General features: G+C 37.4%; 2 protein-coding genes and 1 non-coding gene across 3 annotated transcripts; 2 read left to right on the top strand and 1 right to left on the bottom strand.

Annotated features, from left to right (window-relative positions):
* Positions 1–4,647: 4,647 nt before the first annotated feature.
* Positions 4,648–8,948, top strand: LOC137257907 (acyl-coenzyme A diphosphatase FITM2-like). Its single transcript, XM_067795411.1, has one exon. The coding sequence runs from the start codon at positions 4,656–4,658 to the stop codon at positions 5,625–5,627; it is 972 nt and encodes a 323-aa protein (XP_067651512.1). The 5' UTR covers positions 4,648–4,655; the 3' UTR covers positions 5,628–8,948.
* Positions 8,949–15,495: 6,547 nt separating this feature from the next.
* Positions 15,496–23,470, bottom strand: LOC137258351 (ganglioside-induced differentiation-associated protein 1-like). The gene is made up of 5 exons (XM_067796001.1): positions 23,389–23,470; positions 22,177–22,369; positions 20,424–20,594; positions 19,272–19,481; positions 15,496–18,502 (listed from the first exon to the last, which is right to left on the bottom strand). Exons 1-5 carry the CDS (start codon positions 23,443–23,445, stop codon positions 18,183–18,185), a joined length of 951 nt encoding a protein of 316 aa, XP_067652102.1. The 5' UTR covers positions 23,446–23,470; the 3' UTR covers positions 15,496–18,182.
* A 207-nt stretch (positions 23,471–23,677) lies between these two features.
* Trnaa-agc (transfer RNA alanine (anticodon AGC)) lies at positions 23,678–23,750 on the top strand. Its single transcript has one exon. It is a non-coding gene; the product is annotated as a tRNA-Ala (tRNA).
* The last annotated feature ends 1 nt before the right edge of the window (position 23,751 follows it).

Raw genomic sequence — 23,751 nt, 5'->3', positions numbered from 1 at the left:
TATTCATGTTATTTACACTGTCTGCATTCTTGTTTTTACATCCATAAAAATATTGCCATCAGTTTCTTAAAGAACTGTGTGTATGCCATACCATAGTTTTTAAATCAATAAATACATCATTACGTTGGTAGATTTCAAAACAGATAAGTCCCTGTTCCTTAGTGTGCACACTATCATTCCTAGCCTGATCAGTGGAAAAACACAGCTAAAATCCATTTCAAAATGGCTGCTAGCCTACTACATTGTGATTGTTGTCGTGTATGATGTCTGTAGTTATGTGAAACTTTATAACTGAGTGGTGAAGGATTGAATCAGGCCACACCCTGTACATGTATGTTATGTGGAGGTTAATTGCTAACCTACTTTCTTGGTTATTTTGAAATAAGAATATTTAAGTTTTAATATTCTTCTTAATGATTTGTTCTCATGTGCATTGTGTGGTGCAAATGAATTATTCAGAAAAATAACTTATTACTTTGTTTATTATGTTTATTGTATGGGTTGTTTACACCTTTTCACATTTTCTATCTCCGTAGAGAAGGATTTGTGCTCAATTAATTATCATGACTATGTAGGCTATATATAGAATATAGTACTGGTACCTTTAATCAGTTATTTTTCAAAAGTTGATTCACATGTTTATTTGATGTTTCTAGAGATGTCATCGAAGACAGAATAGTCAGAGTGAGTGAGTGAGTTTGGTTTTACGCCCCCTTTTAGCAATATTCCAGCGATATCACGGCGGGGGACACCAGAATATGGGCCTCACACATAGTACCCATGTGGGGAATCGAACCCGGGTCTTTGGCGTGACGAGCGAACGCTTTAACCACTAGGCTACCCCACTGCCCCCAGAATAGTCAGACAGTAGAATTGAATGAAGCAGATATAAGATTTTTTTTTTAAATAAAAAACCAGACCAAATACTACATATTATTTCTGTAAATTTTTATTTTAGTAAGGAGTGAAGGAAGCAATGATTGTATCAAGTGTGTATTTGTTTGGTGAGTGTGTGAAAGGGTTTTTGATTAGCACTGTCTGCAGAATCATGTGTGAGATAGTATGGAAAACTAAAATGATGGGGGTCTTGAATATATAAAACTTTTAAAAACTTCCAACCATGGGTCTTACCATGACAAACCCAGAAATGTAATCACAGCCATCCAGGATTTTTGCCATGAATGCTAAGTTTCAGGCACAATTATAAAGGGACACAACTCTGCAAAGTAAATTTTGTCACTTATGGAGACTTTATGCACAGGTTCTGGGTTTTTAAATAATTCATGTAATAATTCTTGAATTATTGATGAAGCACATTTAGTTTATTTCTCAAAGCAAAACAATGTGGCTCTGTACAGTGAGGCTAACAATGCATGTACTACACAGTGTAACCACCTTCAGTCATGTTTTTTCAAAGAAGAGCAAATTTTAGAAAAGCTAGCTGGTTCTACTAAAGGATAGTTAACAAAGTACAAATTGAGTTTAAAATTAGATAGAAAACCGGAGTCAGTCTTATCAGAGTATCAAAGTTCATTAAACCATAATACGTACAGGCTATCATAGAATATTGCCATGAGGAGCATAAACAACAGAAAATTGGACAGATGTCGGGTTTGACAGCTTCCACTGTATAGATAGTTATGGATGATAATTGAACGCACAGAAAATGCACCTAGTAAACACACTAACTGTAGCCACCCTCAATTTCCCAGTGTATTTCATTTCCTTTCTGTTGTGATAAACATCATGCATCTTGGCTACATTGTGGAGGTCACAGCAAACATATCTCCCCACTAGACAAACATGTAGTATCTCAAATGAACAAAGTTTACAGAGACTCACTTCCTGAATTATTTGCATGAATTATGATAAACAGATCCCAGAGACTTTCTTCATTTTCAGAACTTAAACTGTGGTATTCAAAGACTTGACATATATTTTTAACTGTCATTGGGTCTATTTGGGTATTGGGTATATTTGTTTCGTGGTCAGTGTGACAGACTATTCTAGCTCTTACTTAGCACAAAATGTCTCTTTTTGGCAAGACTAATTTTTCTGAACATTCTGCCAATCAAAGTGGATTAAACTAATCATGTACTAAAGAATGAGTGTTTATATCAGAATGGAGACAGAATGTGCGGTGACTAGGGCTTATGCTTAGTATATGCATATGGCTAACTGTTTGTGCAAGTCGCACATGGTCATTTGTGCACATACGATTTTTTTTTTATAATTGTACACCTGTATGTGTTATGATTAATTAAGAATGTTTCATGTTATACACAAGCCAGAAAGATTGAAGTAAAGAATCATTTATTCTTGGTGTATGCTTTATGTTTTCAAAAGATGATGTCCAACTTTGACAATGGACAGAAGAGGATCTATGACTGAGGTTCAGTGGTAGCCCAGTTAGGTACCATTCAGAATTTATGGCTTTTTTTTCTTTTGTTTTTCTTTTGTGTCTGTGTGTGTAATGATTTTTATGGAGAAGCATGTACAATGTAACTGCTGCCAAACACATGTTTCTAACTCATGCTCCATACTGTCATGATCAGGAGTCTTCATTCTATACACAACACATGCTGTCATGATCAGGAGTCTTCATTCTATACACAACACATGCTGTCATGATCAGGAGTCTTCATTCTATACACAACACATGCTGTCATGATCAGGAGTCATCATTCTATACACAACACATGCTGTCATGATCAGGAGTCATCATTCTATACACAACACATGCTGTCATGATCAGGAGTCATCATTCTATACACAACACATGCTGTCATGATCAGGAGTCTTCATTCTATACACAACACATGCTGTCATGATCAGGAGTCATCATTCTATACACAACACATGCTGTCATGATCAGGAGTCATCATTCTATACACAACACATGCTGTCATGATCAGGAGTCTTCATTCTATACACAACACATGCTGTCATGATCAGGAGTCATCATTCTATACACAACACATGCTGTCATGATCAGGAGTCATCATTCTATACACAACACATGCTGTCATGATCAGGAGTCATCATTCTATACACAACACATGCTGTCATGATCAGGAGTCTTCATTCTATACACAACACATGCTGTCATGATCAGGAGTCTTCATTCTATACACAACACATGCTGTCATGATCAGGAGTCTTCATTCTATACACAACACATGCTGTCATGATCAGGAGTCATCATTCTATACACAACACATGCTGTCATGATCAGGAGTCTTCATTCTATACACAACACATGCTGTCATGATCAGGAGTCTTCATTCTATACACAACACATGCTGTCATGACCAGGAGTCATCATTCTATACACAACACATGCTGTCATGATCAGGAGTCATCATTCTATACACAACACATGCTGTCATGATCAGGAGTCCTCATTCTATACTGTCTTGCTGTGGGTCATTGCTGAAAATGTTAATACACTTTGTGATGGCACAAACATAGTAATATACTCGGCAAGACTGACACAGAGTATATGAAATCTTGTATGACAGAAACCCTTTCTTTCCATAAAATATGCAGACCCTGATTTTGGATTTTAAGAAATGAGCTCTTATCTTGTCACAGTCCCAATATTCAGAACACTCTAACACAAGATCATGTTCATATACACAATGCTATGCTTTTAATCTTCCTACAACAAATCGATGGTGTAAGACTTGTTTGTTTCTTTTAGAAATAATCCTGATTGGTTTTGATATTACAACATATACTACCCATCAAAGTTTAGACTCAGTAGTGTAAATGTAGCCACTCACTTTCGTCAACTGTGTAAACCCACTTTTGCAAAATATTCCACGCTGTTTAAAGGCACTGTTTACATATGAACAGATGTATTGTAAAACAAATATGTAACATTGAAAAGACTATTGTGATGAGTTTAATAAATGATAAAAAATCATAAAATTGGCAAATTCTTAACAAAAGTTTACACCAAAACACAGCTGTACACATGTATGGTATTTTCACATTTTCAGCAATTTGATGCATGGTCCTCGTGTATACCACATGTAAATGTATCTTATATAATGAGTGCTTTAAGTGAGTCTCAACTTCAGATAGCGTGCGTGCACACACACACACAACAGTCATGATGTAGGACTGCTGGTCTGTGGCTGAGAGAGAACTGCATTAGACCCATAATCATTACATAAGTACACCCCTGTGGTTAAATGGGTCAGATTAGTCAGATGTATGTGTATTACATTCCTGCAGTGTTGGATTTCAAATTACTTTGAGCCACCTGTGAAGACCAAACTCCAAGAAATAAGAGGTAATTATGAATTTATTCCATTGACAATGAGACCGGATGGAACAGTTATTGCCTGATGACTGAATCTGTCAAAACACCATTTCTTTGTCAACCTCAGACTTTTTTTGCATACCTGGGGAGCAATAAATCATCTTCCAACTAAGGATGTTGAACTTATCCCCACTACGCGCTTACATATTACAGCATTAAGAAAAAACACGTGAAGGGAGTCTTAGTCTTGTTAAAGGAGAGATATATTTTCAACAGGCAGTCAAGATGTCAGAAATATTTACTCCAGGTATGCAAGTAAAATGACTTCCGAAAGTGTTACCTCCCTTTGCAATATTAACAGTTTCCGGGTCAAATCGAAAGCAGGATGGCGGTGGAAGGGGACACACGTGAAGGGAGCTCGGGTTTTACCCGTCGCCATTTCGAGTACGTTCACTCTTCTAGACGGCCAGATCGAAAAACAACGACAGGGAAAAAATCCATACCAGAACCAACACATGTTGGTCACTTCGCGGTAATGCTTGTCATGAAAATTTGCCGAGCCGTCCTGCTGATAGACACGTCAGTAAAGATTGGTGTTTATCTCATCGGGGTAATGGTCGGATCTGTACTGTGCGATTTGTTTGCATTCCCTAGATCATTCTTCTCTAACAGGAGGAACTTCTTCAATATCTTTTTCGTCAAGATGGGATGGGGATGGACATTCACGCTTCTTCTCATATTCATTTTCCTGACGAGTTCTGTGTATTGTTGTGGACGCTGGAATGAAGTCAAACGACACATTATGCGGCTTGGTGTTGGAACATTCTGGTGGTATCTCTGCACGAAATCTTTTGAAGTGATCGACAGCACTGTTGGCCAATGCACCAAGCCAGGAATAAACAGTAAAATGGAGTGCCTTCAATCAGGAAGGGAATGGATTGGATTAGATATATCAGGACATGTTTTTCTCTTAATACACTGCTTATTAACTATATCTGAAGAAGTTAAGGTGTTCAAGAACTGGAGGAAGATTGGAGAATTGTTATATGATGATGAACTGAAAGATAAAAGGAAAGTAACAGATGAAGATATATCAAAAGGAAGATTTTCACTAAAATCTCACACCCCAATTATTAAAGCAGTTATTGCTGGTCTCGCACTTATTGTAATATTGTGGGAATTTATGTTGTTAGTGAGTGTTATTTACAGATTCCACACACTTCCTCAGAAGATTGTTGCAGCATTCATTGCTGTGTTGTGTTGGTTTGTAAGCTATAGAATATTGTTTAGGAGTAAAATTCCTTGGCTACCACCACAACCAGGAGATTCGTCCCTGAGTTACATGAAACTTGTTTAATGTGAAATGGTAGTAATGGCATCCATAAAACCACTTACAACTAAATTATTCCATATTTGTACTATCAACACTTACCCTCCTTACAACATGTTCAAATGGCTTTTACTACATCTCTGCAGAAGATCTGTTTTGGGTGTGACATTCATTATTCTTAGTCAGGTCTGCTTCTAGTTTTGTGTATGATTATTTTCTGCACAAAGTAATCATGTTGTTATGAAGGGCATCGTGTTTAAACACTGATATTACACAGATGATCTTGATGGACTTCAATCAATTTCCTCAGATTGCCAATGTTAATACCTCAGGCACCATGTGCTAGTTGTTTTATCATCTTGACCACACAAATCCTAATCAACAACTACGCTAGAAGTAGTGTACCAAGAAAGTTCATGTTGTCCATTGACATTTATGGGACTTTGGTATTGGACCTGTAGTGCAAGATACCTTAACATGATGAAATACAGAGAAATATTACATCATCTCTTCACCATGTTCATATTGTGTGATGTTTATTTATATATTAAACTTTGTACGTTTAATCTGATTGTAGATGTGTCATGATAAAACTGAAAGGAATCTTTCTTCTATTTACCATGTTTACATCAATATTTTTGTGATAATAGTTATTGTCATATCAACAATAAAGATTAAACTGGTGATGACGTTTTACGTTAATCATTGCAACTCAAGTATTTTTCTTGTAGTGGCGCTGTGAGTATTTCAGTGCTCTGGAATTTAAGCAGTGTGTGTGACTCAGGTGTAGAGATTCACTACCAATCTGTTTACTTTGGGTACTAGTTTAAACATTGTAGCCTCCCACTCAGTTAATGAGGGTGTGTCAGACTGGTTTAATGACTCATGTACATCACTGAACATCAATTCAGGATGACACAGTTTGGTTTATATAGCATGATTGTATGGTACATGCTAAACTGAGATAATGACTTGTTTACGGTGAGTTGAAAAATATTTATGACATTATATGAATCTGAAAATTGTAGAATCATAATTGTTGTGGAAAAACGAGGAAAGGTTATAAAATCTGAAACATACACATTTTGCGTGGTGCCCAACATTGATGTAATGCAAATGTAAGTATCAATGATCTCAATTTTTCAACTATGGTTGATGATGGTCAGTTCCCAAGTTTTTTACTGTGTAGTTGAGTAATAGTTTCCTGTTTTTTATCTTCTCTGAATACTTTTTAAAAAATTATGATGTGCTATATAAATTATTGTACTATTGATGAACAGACTATTTTACTTATTTATTTTATTTAAATGATAAATATATTAACTGGCCTAGTCATAGTAGTTTTTAGGACATCTTGATTTGAATGGAATGAAGTAATGTGAATGCAGATGAATGGCCAACATGATGCTGAAACATTGCTCGTGTTTGCTGCGTGATAATTCCTTGCATCTTTATTATCTTTTGTATTTCATACTGCATTAAGTTGTTAGTGCTTTAATCATATCAGTTCATAAACTTTGAGTAAATGGACAGATTATCAGACAAAGAAAAATGAGTGTGATATGAAATGATGAGCTTGTGTCAGACCCAGTAATATTATGATATATCACACAATGTATGTGTTAACATAATCTCTCATAGAGAGACCCTGAAACAAGAAAGAAAGCCCTTGCAAGACTGGAATATGTGGATTTTAGATTTCCATAGATCTGAAAACAAAGAAAGCCTCAGGACTCGTTTTCATTATTTTTTTTAGTTTTATAATGAACTTTTTTTCTTTTCTTTTTTCCCTTTTTTTCTGTTGTGAAATATTGTCCATTTCTGAAACTGGTTGTTAGTCTAGTGTTTACGTTTCCATGACTACTGTGTTCATCAGTTGTTTATCTTGCCGACTCTCCGACAAGCCTCCATCACAGATGTCAGGGTAAGGTGGAGATTTTATGTGGTTTGATCAGGAACTAGTGTATCGCATTTGTCCCACATGGCCATTCTCACAGGATTGTTCTTGTTCACAACAATCCTGGCCTAGTGATATGTATTGTCTATTGTTTGTTGTAACCGTGTGATAACCAACATGGTCAAAGCAACGCAAAACATACACAATAAGTTTATATGACTGTAATAAATTATTGGTAGTAGGCTTTAAGCCAAAGAAACTACAGACGTACAAGGATGGCATTTATGATGTAGATTTGCAACTGGTGTTTGACTTTTTCCTTTTTGTACAAAACCAGAGATGTGTTGCTTTTATGTTGATAAGTTGTTTCTTGATAAGTTTGTATGAATATCTGAGCAGAATCACTGTTTTGTTTTCAATGCATTTCATGCTAATGGCAATGTATGTGGGTGCCAATTACATTTTTTATACTTTTTAAAAATGTTTTGTTCAATGAACTTTGTCATGCTTTACTGGAACAGTGTCCCCCAAACGCAAAAACGAAGTAGAAACATATTCAGATTATGTGTTTGCAATTGCATGACTTATCTTACATGTCTGTACACTTTCTTGGACTCCATTTGAAAATATTCAAAGTAGAATCGTTACCACTTGTACTACTTTCTGTAATAGGCTGTGTTATATACACTACTTAAAAGTTAAACAAATACTTGAATTTATTCTAGGACCAAAGTCAGTCATTTCCATGACTGATTTACTGTTGTCCTGTGAAGAAATGAGGTGTTCTTTAATACCTAGACCTTGTTTCAGTAGTTCATATGTTTAGTACCCATATGGTGAAACATAACCAGGGTCATATATATCATATGTGCACTTCACATCATTTAACAAATGAACATAATGTCAACAAAGGGAGTTGTCACTTTTGATTACGTATTACGGCACAAATGTACATGAATAAAGTGGGTAATAAAGAAATTATTACACTCGAGCGTGCCATATGAGAAACTCATGCAAAAGTATGCAAAGTATGTACTAACTTTTCACACTTATTTCGTATAAGTATAAAGTCATATGAAACACTTGCCTAAGTGTAATAATCTCTGTATCTAAATGTAATATCACTGGACTCTCAAGTAAAGATGCCGAATATGGCCTTTCTTTCTGTTAGAAACAGTTGTCTGGGGACACTGCAGAAGTAGCTGGGCTGTTTTTATTGGTTTGCTGTAATACAGTGAAGTTTCATTTGTGAGTTTACCATACAGTTTTACAAGGCCCTTTTAATGATGATTAATGATGACTAAAGGTATGTGTTAAACTGATTTTGTGAAACTATTGGGCTACTTTTAACAAGGTTGCTTCAGATGATTGGTGTTCCTTCAGCTACTTCCCTTTACAAAGTTCCATGTGCAATGATTGATTTTATCCCTTTGAAATAAAACCAAAGTTGTAACATGTTCTTGTTTTTAGTTCTTAATGCCACTGTGAAGATTGGGATTGGAACTGATCTTCAGTAATCTGTACTTGTCGTAAGAGGTGACTAACAGGATAGGTTGGTCCAACTAGCTGACTTGGTTGACTCATGTCATTGATCGATGTGCATGTCATTGATCGATGCGCATGCCATTTATCACTGGATAGCCTGGTCCAGAACTGATTATTTACAGTGCGCAGCCATATAGCTGGAATATTGCTGAGTGCGGTGTCAAAATAATTTGACTTGTTCTCAATGCAATGACCACTGGTGCTGTGTCACTGAAAAAAATTTATTATTTACTAAATTCTGAGTTTCCAAAACAAATGGTTGACCAAGCTACTTCATTCCACCACATTCCCCTAAAGCACTGGGGTAGAGATGGTCTAGTCTAAAGTATTGCCACTCATAGACCATGCCGATACCTACGATGCAGTTTCCTATCCAGGTTAGCACTGGTTAAAATGTTTGGTTCACAAGTTAGCGCTATAGTTAACCAGGGTGTGGTGGGGTAGCCAAGTGGTTAAAGCGTTGTCTCATCATGCCGAAGACTTAGGTTTCATTCCCCACATGGGTATAATATATGAAGCTCATGTCTGGAGTCCCATGCCATAATAAGCAGCGTAAAACTAAACTCGCTCACCATAGATTTGCAACTGGTGTTTGTACAAAACCAAAGATGTGTTGCTTTTATGTTGATAAGTTGTTTCTTGATAAGTTTGTATGAATATCTGAGCAGAATCACTGTTTTGTTTTCAATGTATTTCATGCTAATGGCAATGTATGAGTGGGTGGTGAGGTAGCCGAGTGGATAAAGCATTCGCCCTTTATGACAGAAATCCGAGTTTGCTTCTACACATGGGTACAGTGGGTACAAAGTCCAGTTGTGTCCTCTGCCATGATATTGCTGAAAAGTGTAAAACTATAAGTAACTAAGGTAAACAATGCAAACATGTGTGCCTGATGGAGTGTGGGGCTCTAAAGATGTATTTGCATGCTAAGTATATAGTGTACTGTTAAAATCTGCATAATTTTACTTCAGGAAGCGGTGGATAATAAACTACTGGTAAGCTCCCTCAGTGCTAAGATAGTCGTAAGTTTATGTTAATGTTTGGCACTTACAACTATCTTAGCAATAAGAGAGCTTTGAAAATATAGGCCTTGCTTGTGTTACATCAGGCATTTTACACAAGCAAAACTCATCATGCACTAAACAATTTCACAGTATAAGACTAAGAAAAACTCTTGCTGACTGGTCACAGTGTATGTAGGATTAAGTGGTTACAGACAGTTCAAGTAAGCAACAAGCAAATCCATTTCAAATATTTTATTCAGGTAGCTATGCACTCAGTTACATGTGAGCTGACACTGACATTAGCTGTGGATGTACTTTGCCTTGACCCTTGAGGTCAAGGTCATATAGAGGTCACAATTACAGCTTTTCTGAGCCAACATGAAAGAATTTGTGGCAACTATGATTGTCAGAATGCATGAAACTCGTCAGCAAAGGTCAAACCTCAAATGGCTCATTCCATCAAGACAACCTTTCAGTTTTCCTGAAATTCAAAATGGTAACCATGGTAAAATTGAACAAGTCACGTACACGTACAAGACATAGTTGTGTAAATTTTATACCAGGTGCACCTTTAATTTTGCCACTGACTCAGATTGAGATTTGTTAGATCAAGCTAGGACATACCAGTTTACATCAAGTGGAGTGATTACACACCAACACTATCTGGTTTCAATTACAGCCAGATCCACCTTTCTAATGCCACATGCATATCAGCATGGGCGTGGAGTGAACTACAATCTGACCACAGGTAATAATTTTCACCCACGGCATAAGAAGCTGCTTAAAATGATATTCTTCAACATAAGATTGGTCGTTTCATTTTCGCCGTGGCAACCATTTTCTAACAATGACAGCGCCACACTGCAACATTATTTCCTGACTGAATCATCGGAATGTCACTGCGCTTAAGAAATAGGTGGGTGAATGGGTACATTAACTATTTGCTTGAACATATGCAGACTAAAATATTTAGAAATTATCAAGTTTTCTTATAAACATTTTATGTACATGTGGTTGAAATATGTAAAGTTCTGTTAATTGTACGTTTATGCAAAAATTGTAAAGAGTTATTTACTCTTAGCCTCTATTGTGAAAAGATTTCTGTTGTGTTGATTTAAATTATGGCAATTAATTTAAATTGTGTTAATTTTAATGAATTAAAATAATCAATTTAAATTATAATGTTGTGTTAAAGATTTCTGTTAATAAATACATTTTTCTCTATTATTCAGGTTAGATTATATTGTCTTTATTTTATGAATGCCAACCTTAGAAAAAGCTCAATATTCTGAACACAATACATGTATCTTGAAGGCTAAAACTGATCAAAACCTATGTGCCATGACATACTGACTAGACTCATGGGACAACAGACGTCAAATATAGTTACATGCACTCTATAAATGTCATACAGTCAATGATAAAATAATGGGTTGTACAGTCTGTTTACAGTGAATACGCGTGTGCACATGCACATTACATGAAACACAAAAGATATGTAAGGTTAGCCTAACGTAACGCTCATCATGTACCATACATACCTTTCTTTCACTGTTTTAACTACTGCACTTATCCTCTTGTAATACAAACCAATAATTGCGATTTGATTCCATATTGTTTTTTTAAACAACTTTTATCTGATATTGAATAAAATTTTGAGATTTAAATGTTCAGTTGGCAAGGTAAAATAATGATTCACAATCTTAATTTCACTTTACTTGTATTTATTTGTTAAAAGCGAAATTCATCAGTACGTTTTCACTGCGAACAGACAATAGACAGGATAAAGAATCAAAAAGTAATCATTACATTGAGAAAAATTGCAAATGGAATACTGATGAAGGCAGCAGCTGCATCAAGCAATAAAATGAGATCCCTTGATGAAACTGCTGGATCGTTAACCAATAACAGATGGTATATTGCGGGACAATGTTGACTGCAACGACAATTGTGTGAACATGATGACAGAACTCATTATCAATACAAGTAGGACATAACAGGACATAAATAACCAAAATAAAAAATTTACATAATTAATTTACAGACATGACCAAATCAACAAAAATCGACATTATAAGAGCAAGTGTAGGTATGGTCAGACAAAAGACGTTTGGATATATACAATATGAAAAACAGTGCTGAATATACAACAAAAAATAGTGCCATAGCTCCCTTGTTCACAATAATATGGACGACAATGGACACTGCAATAGTCACTTACATCGCCTTTTAGGCCAGCGGTTCGAAAGATTCACAACTGAATTGTCACAATTTACGACTGTACAGTTCAACATGATATAAAACAATACAAAACAATTCTTGAGAGGCATGTAGAAGTTAGTGAACACATAACATGAGTCTATGGATGGCAAGAACGTTGCCTAGAAATGTTAAACAATAAATAAGACTCTATAAATAACAGTGCGGACTAGGCATTCCAGTGATCATCTGCATGACCATTGATCTATGCAGTTGGGATATCAAAGAGATGTGTCAACCAAGTCAGCGAGTCTGACCCTATCCATTAGTTGCCTCTTACAACAATTCAGGTGTCAGATATGCTTGTCATAATGTGTCTAAATTGGATACATATGTTAACATTTGGTATGGTATCTCATTTCAAATCATCACCATCTTGTTTCACACAATTCATTTATTATCATAACAATAGTTATACAAAACACACATATATCAGATCTTGTGGAGTGTTGTTGAAGTGGAATGCTGGAGGAATCTGTAGATGGGAGGGGAGTTAGTGAGTGAACTGGGTTTTATGCTGTTTTCAGCAGCATTTTGATGACCTCTTAATGAGTGAGGGAGTTTAGTTTTATGCCGCACTCAGAAGTATTGCAGCTATATGGCGGCGGTCTGTAAATAATTGAGTCTGGACAAGACAATCAAGTGATCAACAACATGAGCATCGATCTGCACAATTGGGAACTGATGACATGTGTCAACCAAGTCAGTGATGCTGACCACCCGATCCCGTTAGTTATGACAAGCACAGTCGCCTTTTATGGCAAGCATGGGTTGCTGAAGGCCTATTCTACCCTGGGACCTTCACGGGTAGTGACCTCTTAGTCTTAAACTGAAGTCTAAAGCAGCAGAGTCTTTAAACACTGATAAACCCAGGAGGTCATGGTACTGGTAAGTCAAGGATAACTATTTCTGCCAAACCTTCAGTTCTAAAGCATAATTTCTTGCATTCTGAGGAACTATGGTATCTAAAACATTGGTTAGTATTTTTGAAAATGTATTTTACAACTAAGACCTTTATGACAATCGCTATAACAATATGCCAAAGACATACATTATGTTTAAGATGAAGTTTCTTTGCAAGGTACAGATTTCAGTACTTTTGGGGTTGAGTCCCATCCAGGATTGGAACCCACACTTTTAAAGTCAGGCCCCAGTCACCAGGACACAAAGTCTGCCTTCTAACCCACTCAGCTACTATTGCTGCCACTTAACTGAGAAAGTGTAATCCAAAACATAACATCTTTCATCTGACAACTTTCGAAATAGCATTGTGTATTCATACAAACATTGCCAAATTTTGAGGACCAAAAAAAGCTGTAAAAGGTAGGTTTACCCACCCAACAATAGAAATCTACAGCTTTTTCACCAACATCAACACAGGTGGAATTATGGTGACTTAATCTAGATCATGACACTGGAACTGATAGTTCTGGCTGTCAAGTTTAGCCTGTGTACAAGAAACATTTTGAGATCAACGAAACACACAAAAATGGCTACATAAACATATGGACGTCTTCATTAGCACTTGAATGAATCTGCCCACAGCTTGTCATGCCAGGTGAGGGAATATACTTCAACTTCAGCAGTCAGGCAGTTATGAGAATGTTTCTCTCTAGTGGCCTGGTAAGTACAGGGGTCTGTTTCACAAAACTCTTGTAAGCCTAAGATCGTGTAAGTTTTCTCGCTGCCGTTGTACCTCCTAAACTGTAACACAGGAGCTACGCATGCTATAAGAAAAGTTATGAGATCTTAGGCTTACAAGAGCTTTCGGAAATGGGGAAATGGGGCCCAGGTTGCTGAAAATCAGTGTATGAAATTTACACTGGTCCTTCGTTCCCTGACAAGTGAAAATTCATCAGGACCACTAAATGATAAGTTCGCAGTGGTGGCAAATGAATGTTTTCCCCATCTAAATAATTAAAATTGTTTTTTAGATTATGACAAGTGATTAATACTTGCAAAGCACATGGGAAACCAGGAACCAGTTTTACATTCGCAATCACTCCACTGGACCAGTGAAGTACACATATGACCACTGGTAATGTCCACTCACTGGTCCTGTGGGAAATTTTGAAACGTTTTAAACACTGGAAGACCAAGTCCATGTGGAATCATTACAGGCAATAAAAAGTAATCAACATGGTCATCAATCCAGAGCCCCATTTTACAAAACTATCGTAGCACTGTCCCTCATATACTGTACCATAGACATACCACTGTCATAGCGCTATGATTGCTTATTGAAATGAGGGCCTGACATCCCCTCCCACCAATCCATTCAGTTGCCTCCTAGGGCCAGTATCACACAGATTTAACACAGAATCCCACAGAATCCAATCAACCATTGCCTCATTTGGTACAGTTTGGTACAACAGATTACAAACAAATGTAAATAAAACACAGGAAATGGGATAAAAAAAATAACACAGTATTCGCCCCAAACAATAAATCATGTTGCAGGGACAACCCCTCTCAAAAAATAAAGTATGCTTTACGCGGATACGAAGTCCCTGCAATGTCTGAACACTTGATACAAAACATGGCCATGAAGGTTTCAAAGCACACGCATGTGCTTGAGTTGACTGTCACTTGGTTTACCACTGCAGTGTATGGTACCCTTTGTAGAAAACAATAAAACAGATTGCACAAGACCATCTCTAAATGTACCCTAGTTTAGGAAGTCATCTTGGGATAAATTTTGGAATTGATTTTTGGTTTTTGTTTATTGATTAATGTATTCAGCAATATTCAAGGGATATGAAGGCAGTTTGTAAATAATCAAGTCTGGACCAGACATTCCAGTGATTGGCATTTTGAACATCGATCTACACAATTTGGATACAATGACATGTCTGAGTTGATGAAGACCAATTCTAACCAGACTTTTCATAGGTCTTTGGAAATCAATTGAGGATATTGAGAAATGGACAGCCAGGTGTGCAAGAGAGCATGATGACAGCACAGCACAGGTTAATGAATAAATAACTTTCTTTGCCCTTGTGCACTTGCTTCTTGAATACCTGGCTGTGCCTTTCTCTGGACTCCTCCCTCGTAACTGTGAACCATGTCAATATTTTAATGATAATTTCTTAAACAACTTTTTTATTTTAAGGAAAAATATTCTGCAAAAACCTCACAGATTTGCTATGACATTCTGATTATGATTAGTGTTTTGCTGAGTATGGTATGCTTTTTAGTTTTTGAGTTACATTGCAATTCATGAGTCCACTTTTGACCTAAACAGACTATAGGTATAAATAGAATTTTACCTTTGATGTAATGATAATTAAAAACAACTGTTTTTTTTTCTAAATGCAGTGTACATCAAAAACCTTGGCTCTGTCATTATTTCAGTTTACAGAATGTGGTTCTGTATCTGTACATGATGCTGTTGGTTATCTCATAATAAATTCACTTAAGTTAATATACAGAGTTTTATGCAATGTGCAAATGTCCAGCATGCACAAATATAGATAATGGATGTAGAAAAAATTCACTGCATCCTCAGAGTTATGGATATCATTTCATCTACCAGTCCAAACAATCAATGATTCATTCAAGACATCATCAGAATGTACAGTTCTCCACAGTTACTACACAGGGTCCTGTTTCTCCAAACTCTCGTAAACGTGAGATCTTGTAACTAAAAACACAACATTCTTACCCCCTACCAGTCCAAACAATCAATGATTCATTCAAGACATCATCAGAATGTACAGTTCTCCACAGTTACTACACAGGGTCCTGTTTCTCCAAACTCTCGTAAACGTGAGATCTTGTAACTAAAAACACAACATTCTTACCCCCTACCAGTCCAAACAATCAATGATTCATTCAAGACATCATCAAAATGTACAGTTCTCCACAGTTACTACACAGGGTCCTGTTTCTCCAAACTCTCGTAAACGTGAGATCTTGTAACTAAAAACACAACATTCTTACCCCCTACCAGTCCAAACAATCAATGATTCATTCAAGACATCATCAGAATGTACAGTTCTCCACAGTTACTACACAGGGTCCTGTTTCTCCAAACTCTCGTAAACGTGAGATCTTGTAACCAAAAACACAACATTCTTACCCCCTACCAGTCCAAACAATCAATGATTCATTCAAGACATCATCAGAATGTACAGTTCTCCACAGTTACTACACAGGGTCCTGTTTCTCCAAACTCTCGTAAACGTGAGATCTTGTAACTAAAAACACAACATTCTTACCCCCTACCAGTCCAAACAATCAATGATTCATTCAAGACATCATCAGAATGTACAGTTCTCCACAGTTACTACACAGGGTCCTGTTTCTCCAAACTCTCGTAAACGTGAGATCTTGTAACTAAAAACACAACATTCTTACCCCCTACCAGTCCAAACAATCAATGATTCATTCAAGACATCATCAGAATGTACAGTTCTCCACAGTTACTACACAGGGTCCTGTTTCTCCAAACTCTCGTAAACGTGAGATCTTGTAACTAAAAACACAACATTCTTACCCCCTACCAGTCCAAACAATCAATGATTCATTCAAGACATCATCAAAATGTACAGTTCTCCACAGTTACTACACAGGGTCCTGTTTCTCCAAACTCTCGTAAACGTGAGATCTTGTAACCAAAAACACAACATTCTTACCCCCTACCAGTCCAAACAATCAATGATTCATTCAAGACATCATCAGAATGTACAGTTCTCCACAGTTACTACACAGGGTCCTGTTTCTCCAAACTCTCGTAAACGTGAGATCTTGTAACTAAAAACACAACATTCTTACCCCCTACCAGTCCAAACAATCAATGATTCATTCAAGACATCATCAGAATGTACTGTTCTCCACAGTTACTACACAGGGTCCTGTTTCTCCAAACTCTCGTAAACGTGAGATCTTGTAACCAAAAACACAACATTCTTACCCCCTACCAGTCCAAACAATCAATGATTCATTCAAGACATCATCAGAATGTACAGTTCTCCACAGTTACTACACAGGGTCCTGTTTCTCCAAACTCTCGTAAATGTGAGATCTTGTAACTAAAAACACAACATTCTTACCCCCTATACCATAACACTGACTTATGACAGTCGCAGTGCAACGACAGCTTTCTGAAACAGGGCCAAAGATCCTTATACAATAACGCTTAAAATTAACCAGGGTTCCAGAGACAACTGTGTTTGGGAATCAAGGTAAAACCCCACATGTACCTCATTTTATGTTCAGGGAAAAGCTTTTATAGATACACATATGACTATCCCGAGATTTCCAAAATTGGAAACTTAGATATTGTACACTTAGATATGGTCTGGATACATAACAATATGTCAACATCAAGCTGGGTATGTTTCAAATGTAAAGTGATTTACAGATCTATCAACAATACACACCCCTGTACACAAGATTTTCGCACTATCTACAATAACAAGACTATGAGTCAATTACAACTGGTGCGTACACAAAACATTATATACACTGTTCACATCATTGACAATAACCTGATAACAACACATGGACAGAGAGATCAAATATGATGAAACCAAATTGCTTGGAAAATCTTTAAAAATGATGGTTTTACCCAAAAACAACTGATAATAATATATGTAAGTAGAACATGTTTTGCCACAAAAGTGTTTTGGTCGTCGGCATCACAAATATGTGTCATAGGAATAAGATAATACATGTCAAATAATGAAAAATACATGTTTCCAATATACACCAGTGACCACAGTATGGAAAATCGTGAGTTTTAGCTGTTATTAGAATTACGCTACATCAAGTGCACTTCATAATCATTGTGTACATACGCTCTGTGTCTTCAGCCATAATACCCTATTATGCAATGACCTACAGTATACGCCTCATATCTCCTCACAATGCCCTCTACTTGTATTTGTGTATGAGGAAGGCGGCCAGCCCAGCCGCCAGCCCAACTGTGGCCAGACCACCAATAACTGGCAGGACAACCTTGGCCTTTTCCTGGATGATGTATTTGGCAAGGAACTTCCCTGCTCCGAGGACGACTTCCCGTGTGCTTGATCGTTGTTGTGTCCGGCCCCAGTAAGCCCACAAGTTGGGCCGTTTCTCCTTGGGGAAGTAGCGGTCGCCCAGCCCGACAAAGATGAGTCTGCCCAGAAGGCAGGTGAGGGTGACGTCGGCAGCAGTATAGTTGGGTCCACACAGCCACGTCTCATCGGATTGTTCTGAAATGGAGGATGGTCTGTATTATACCTTACTATAAAACTTACCTAGAGGCCATTACTATGCCAACATTTATCTACAAGCAGTTTCATGAGACTGTTCTGGAATAAACAATGGTCTGTACTACACCAACATAAGGCTAAAAGCTATTTCATCAGATCGTTCTAAAATAAATGATTTTCTGTACTATACCAACATTTATCTACAAGCTTTTAATATACCAAAATTTATCTTGAAGTCAGCCAAACTGTCAGCAATCTTTAGTCTACAAAATTCACCATGGATTCCTTACCAAGGGGAGATTACTCTGTAACCACGATTTGCAATGGAGCACAGTACTTACAATCCAATTGACTCAACAATTTATATAATTTTATTCACAACTTAAAACACAAGTGAACAAGTCTGGAACGACTTAAAAAAAAACGTGATTCAGTTTCAACCAACCTTTTGACCGATCAATGATATCAAAGCCAACAAAATCAGTGAGTTGAAAAGTGGTTTATGTTAACAATCAGACTAAAATTTTCGTAAATTTTTAGACATTTTCTTTTGGCTGTCCTATCACAAAAAAAGTTATCTGCTGGTCTACAATTGCAAGTTATCTTGAGTGTCTGGTTTACATGGCTGAGTCGGGGATGATACATTTGCACCTCTTACAATAACACTAAAAGTATGTCCTAAACTTCATCCATCTAAGAATTATGCATGCAGCCATTTCTGATATCTGATTCAATTCTCAAAACAGCAGTGTATATGGTCATGACTCACCAATCTTCATCTTCTTCAGTTGTTCCTCGAGCACATCACAAGTCTTTTCCAAGTCGTCAAGTGTTTCCTCCACGCGGGACTTGTCTGTCAGGAAGTTTAGGCGGTCCGACATCACCTGACTCTTTGTCAGATAAGCATCGCGCAGGTCTAGGTGGCGCTCGGCTAACTTGGCTGTGTCTACAGCCCCTTTCAGCATCTTTGCCTCCAAATCTACAATTATCAAATGAGAACTGGCAAAAATGATGGGCATATTTCATTATTTGCAAAATTATCATGATCATTGTATCAAAAGGAATATTCACAAGGTATTACCTTGCTTTACAAAACATCAAGAGGACCTCCAGTTACTAATCTCAAAGACCTTTACTGGAAATCTGTGTGACTTGTAAAGGAATGAAATAGTGCAGTGTACTTAACTTGTGAGTGAGTGAGTGAGTGAGTGAGTGAGTGGGTGAGTGAGTGGGTGGGTGAGTGAGTGAGTGAGTGAGTGAGGGAGTATAGTTCTACACTGCTTTTTAAAATATTCCAGTGAGATCATGGCTCGGGCACCAGAAATGAGCTTCACACATTGTACTCTAGTCTGTCTCACAGGTCCTGAAACGTTATATTTCCTACTGCCTGGTAGGGCTAAAGCTCTCATTGAAGCAAGTGTCAGGTTCAGGATCGCCCAACTTTATAGGGCTCCTTTCCAATTTAAATAGGGGCTTGTAATGCTAAAAACTGCCATTAATGGAAATTTAAATTTGACCAACTGAAATTATTCAAAACCTTATTTTTGCATCCCATCAGACCATTTATCAGTGGTAGTCACAATCTCCCAGCATCACAGGGGTTTGGCCATTTTGAATGCCACTGTTCAAAACAGGAAATCTTGTTTTTGATGATAGTTTGGGACAAATGAAGCTGAACAGTCTAGCTCCATTCAATCCACCTCTCAAGTTTACAGGTTTACATGATGTTCACTGATTTATTACACAATAAATTGAAATGATGTAAGTGTTGTGATGTTTTAAAAACTGGATCAGCATAAGGTATGGGCAAGCTAATTTTCACAAATTCACACCTAAACTATCTATAAGAAGTTATATGGCACCCTTTGAAATACTTCATTTCTATTCCTGCCCTTGAGACTGAATGCAACGCAACGCCTACCTTTTCTTGACTGTCTAAATGGGGGAGGAATCTGGCCTCCTGAAGGTGACAGTTCATTGTTGAAGAAAATGCCATATGTTATACGGTCTATTGGAATTTTATCCAAGATTTTGCGAAATTTCTCAACCTGTCTTCCCATCTCTGATTCTGTACCAGGAACCAGTCGAATATCTGTGGATAAAGAAATACCATGGTAATGAATTGACAAGTTTCAACATAACAGATGTGCGAGACCTTCCAGGAGCTATTGTCCATTATTCTTGTTTACTCCTTTGTATGTTGGCAAAAGTGAACATTATAAGTTGTTCACTGGTCACGAGGGAGCCATGGGCTCATGTACCCTTGAGGGACCAGTGAACAACAAAGTATTTATCTTAATGAACAGCTGAATTTTAGTTTTGAACAGTTTGAAGCACTTCTGTTGAATGCGAGGCGAATTGCCATTTTGCTGACAACACAAGGTAAACAGATTTGGAGTTATCTCCCTTCTATTGATTTTCAATCGCAATACTTGGTCAAAAGGTATATGAAAAAACAACCTTATACACAGTGACATAAGGTAAGTAAAAATTCGGTGACTGAAGAAACAGTTATCCTGTTTATGGACATACAATTACCATGATAGCTTGTCTCAACACAGATATAAGACTTTCTGCATCAATCCACAGACATTTTGTGACAGTTCAATTATTATATCCAGCTTCATGTATAATTGACTCAATGGGAACCCACATTGCAGAGCACATTTCTTCCTTTGAGTGAGTGAGTGAGTTTAGTTTTACTCTGCACTCAGCAACATTCCAACTATATGAGTCTGGACCTGATAATTCAGTGATCAACAGCTTGACCACCCGAACGTGTTAGTCGCCTCTTACAACAAACATGGGTTACTGAAGGCCAATGTTCTATCCCAGACTTTCTTCCTTAGAGCAGGATGCAGATATTTCCAGCACTTGAAACATTTCAAGTAAATACAATATGAAACAAAAATAGTTTAAGTTTTAATTTGAAAATATGCAAGTCATGGTATTTTTCTATGCATCTAACTCTGTGTCTTGTGGCTGAAGAGAAGATTCTTTACAATATTTGCCAATTTTAGAGTTATTCCTTTACCTGAATTAATTGAATCTGGACTATGTGTTCTAACTTGTGTGAATGTATCCAATTCCTAGACCACATTTACACTATTTTGTAAACCAAAAGTCACTGTGTTCTGTAATCTGATTGGTTGAAAAACATGATGGCATTTAATTCCCTGAAATTGCAAGACTATTTGCCACGTATTGACACACAGAAATATCGCACACAACCGCACTATTGCATTGGTGATGTCATTCAAATAATATTTTGACGTGAAATGGGAATGTCACAAATGAGCAGATGCTGCCATGGGAACCAGCTGAAACGGCCAGCTGATGACTCTTCACTGCTGTACCTGTACTTGATGTAAATCAGTGCAGACAGTAAAACCCATGTGGGCCTTTTGTTTAACTCGTGTTTACAATGTCGAAAAACATCGTGTGTTGGCCAATTTATGGGTGTTAACTGAGTATTTGAAAAACAGGAATATTTCATTGGAAACCTCCAGGTGATACCGTCGGTTCCAAATTAATTCATGTGCTTTAAACACTCAAAACACATATGAAAATTGGCCAACACATGACGTTTATCTCCTAATGATTTGATTTTGTTTTTCGTTTTCCCAAACAAATTGGTTTTAACAGCATAAGCAAAAAATTTATTTTCTGTTTACCACCAGGAATGGCCCGGTCCACATAGTTGATGATGTCTTCCGATTCCTTCACTATCTTGTCGCCATCCTTGAGTACAGGAACGGTGCCACTGGCATTCATCCTCATGTACCATGCCTGGGTCTGTTCCAGGTTGAGGATATTGACCATGCGAAGCTGGAAGCGGACATTCTTCTCTTTCAGTGCAATCAGCACCTGGAGCAGAAACGTGCATTCATAGATTTATGAAGATAATTTTCAGGTCTGAAAACAGGAAAGTGAGGTTTCTAAATCACTGGGCACTCATAACATTCAGGGGTGAACTTGGGACTGCAATATAACAGCTGTATTGAAATCTTCATTGACAACATCTACATGACATTTCTAAACAAACTCATTAAAACGAAAGCCTTTTATAATTTTCTGAATTCCAATGACTGTTTCATGAATCATAATGTAATGTTTGTGACTGCATATCTGTGATGAATGTGATATGTAACACTAAGTTTCACAGGAGATTTCCATAGGATGTATATCATCAACAATTACAAAACAAAAACATCATAGAGGTTTTTCATACTTAGATCTAGTGCAAACAACACTGAACTTGTTTTCATAACTATAGATCTGCAGCCCTGTGGTTTGGCTGAAAGTTTGGGGAGTTTCATACCCTGTGCTTGGTTTGTGATTGATCTACTATGGAGTCTTTGCAGCTTAATATTCTCTATCTTTCAGAGACGAGTAATTTTTGTGAGAGAGATTGAGATGTGTGCGTGTGTGTGTGAGAGAGTGAGGTGATGTGGGGAGGTGGGGGTGGGGTGGGGGTGGGGAGTGACAGAGGGGAGACAGAGTGTGTTCCGCCCCTAAATACCCCGCGACCCTAAAAACTAAAATTACAAAGTGACATGCAGTCTTCACCCAAAGATGTATATTCACGTAAATATACTTTCAGTAAACTAGAACAGGTAGGGAAGTGAACTTATTTCAGTGTAGGGATATTACTCTTTGGAAGGACTCCCTTCCACTGTGTAAAAAGAAGGGGGTACTAGTGCATGAAAGAGTTCCGCCCGCACCAGACGACCGGCTAGCGACAGTGTTCGAGTGTTCCTGAAGTGAGATGCATAATGTTGAGTTCAGTGTCTGCTGGAAATTAACCACGGTCCTTGATTATTCCAGACTCTTCCAGTTATAAGAACTGATTCTGTGTTGCAAATTCTTCGAAATTAAGCTGTTACCTTCTGTGAATAGTAGGATGTCGGGAAGTAATACAAAGTGAACTTAGAATCATTCATGTTTACTGAAACCGCGACCTTGACCGTGACCAAAGTTGAAGGTCAAGTTTAAGGTTACTTCCGTATCACGATCATCGCAAATCATGCTTAAGGTAAATTAGTTACAATATAACAACAGCAAATCATATAATTTAAAAAATATCACAATATACATAAAATACTGACACAGCGCGTAATTGTTGGGCCTCCTCACAAGCTATGACTTTTTAAAATCTGCCATTAGGGAGCAGGTGGGGATGTAGCTCAGATGGTAGAGCGCTCGCTTAGCATGCGAGAGGTACGGGGATCGATACCCCGCATCTCCAA

Source organism: Haliotis asinina, chromosome 12 (genome assembly GCF_037392515.1).
Source record: "Haliotis asinina isolate JCU_RB_2024 chromosome 12, JCU_Hal_asi_v2, whole genome shotgun sequence".
Lineage (NCBI taxonomy): Eukaryota > Metazoa > Mollusca > Gastropoda > Lepetellida > Haliotidae > Haliotis > Haliotis asinina.
This window is presented reverse-complemented; position numbering and strand designations above follow the sequence as displayed.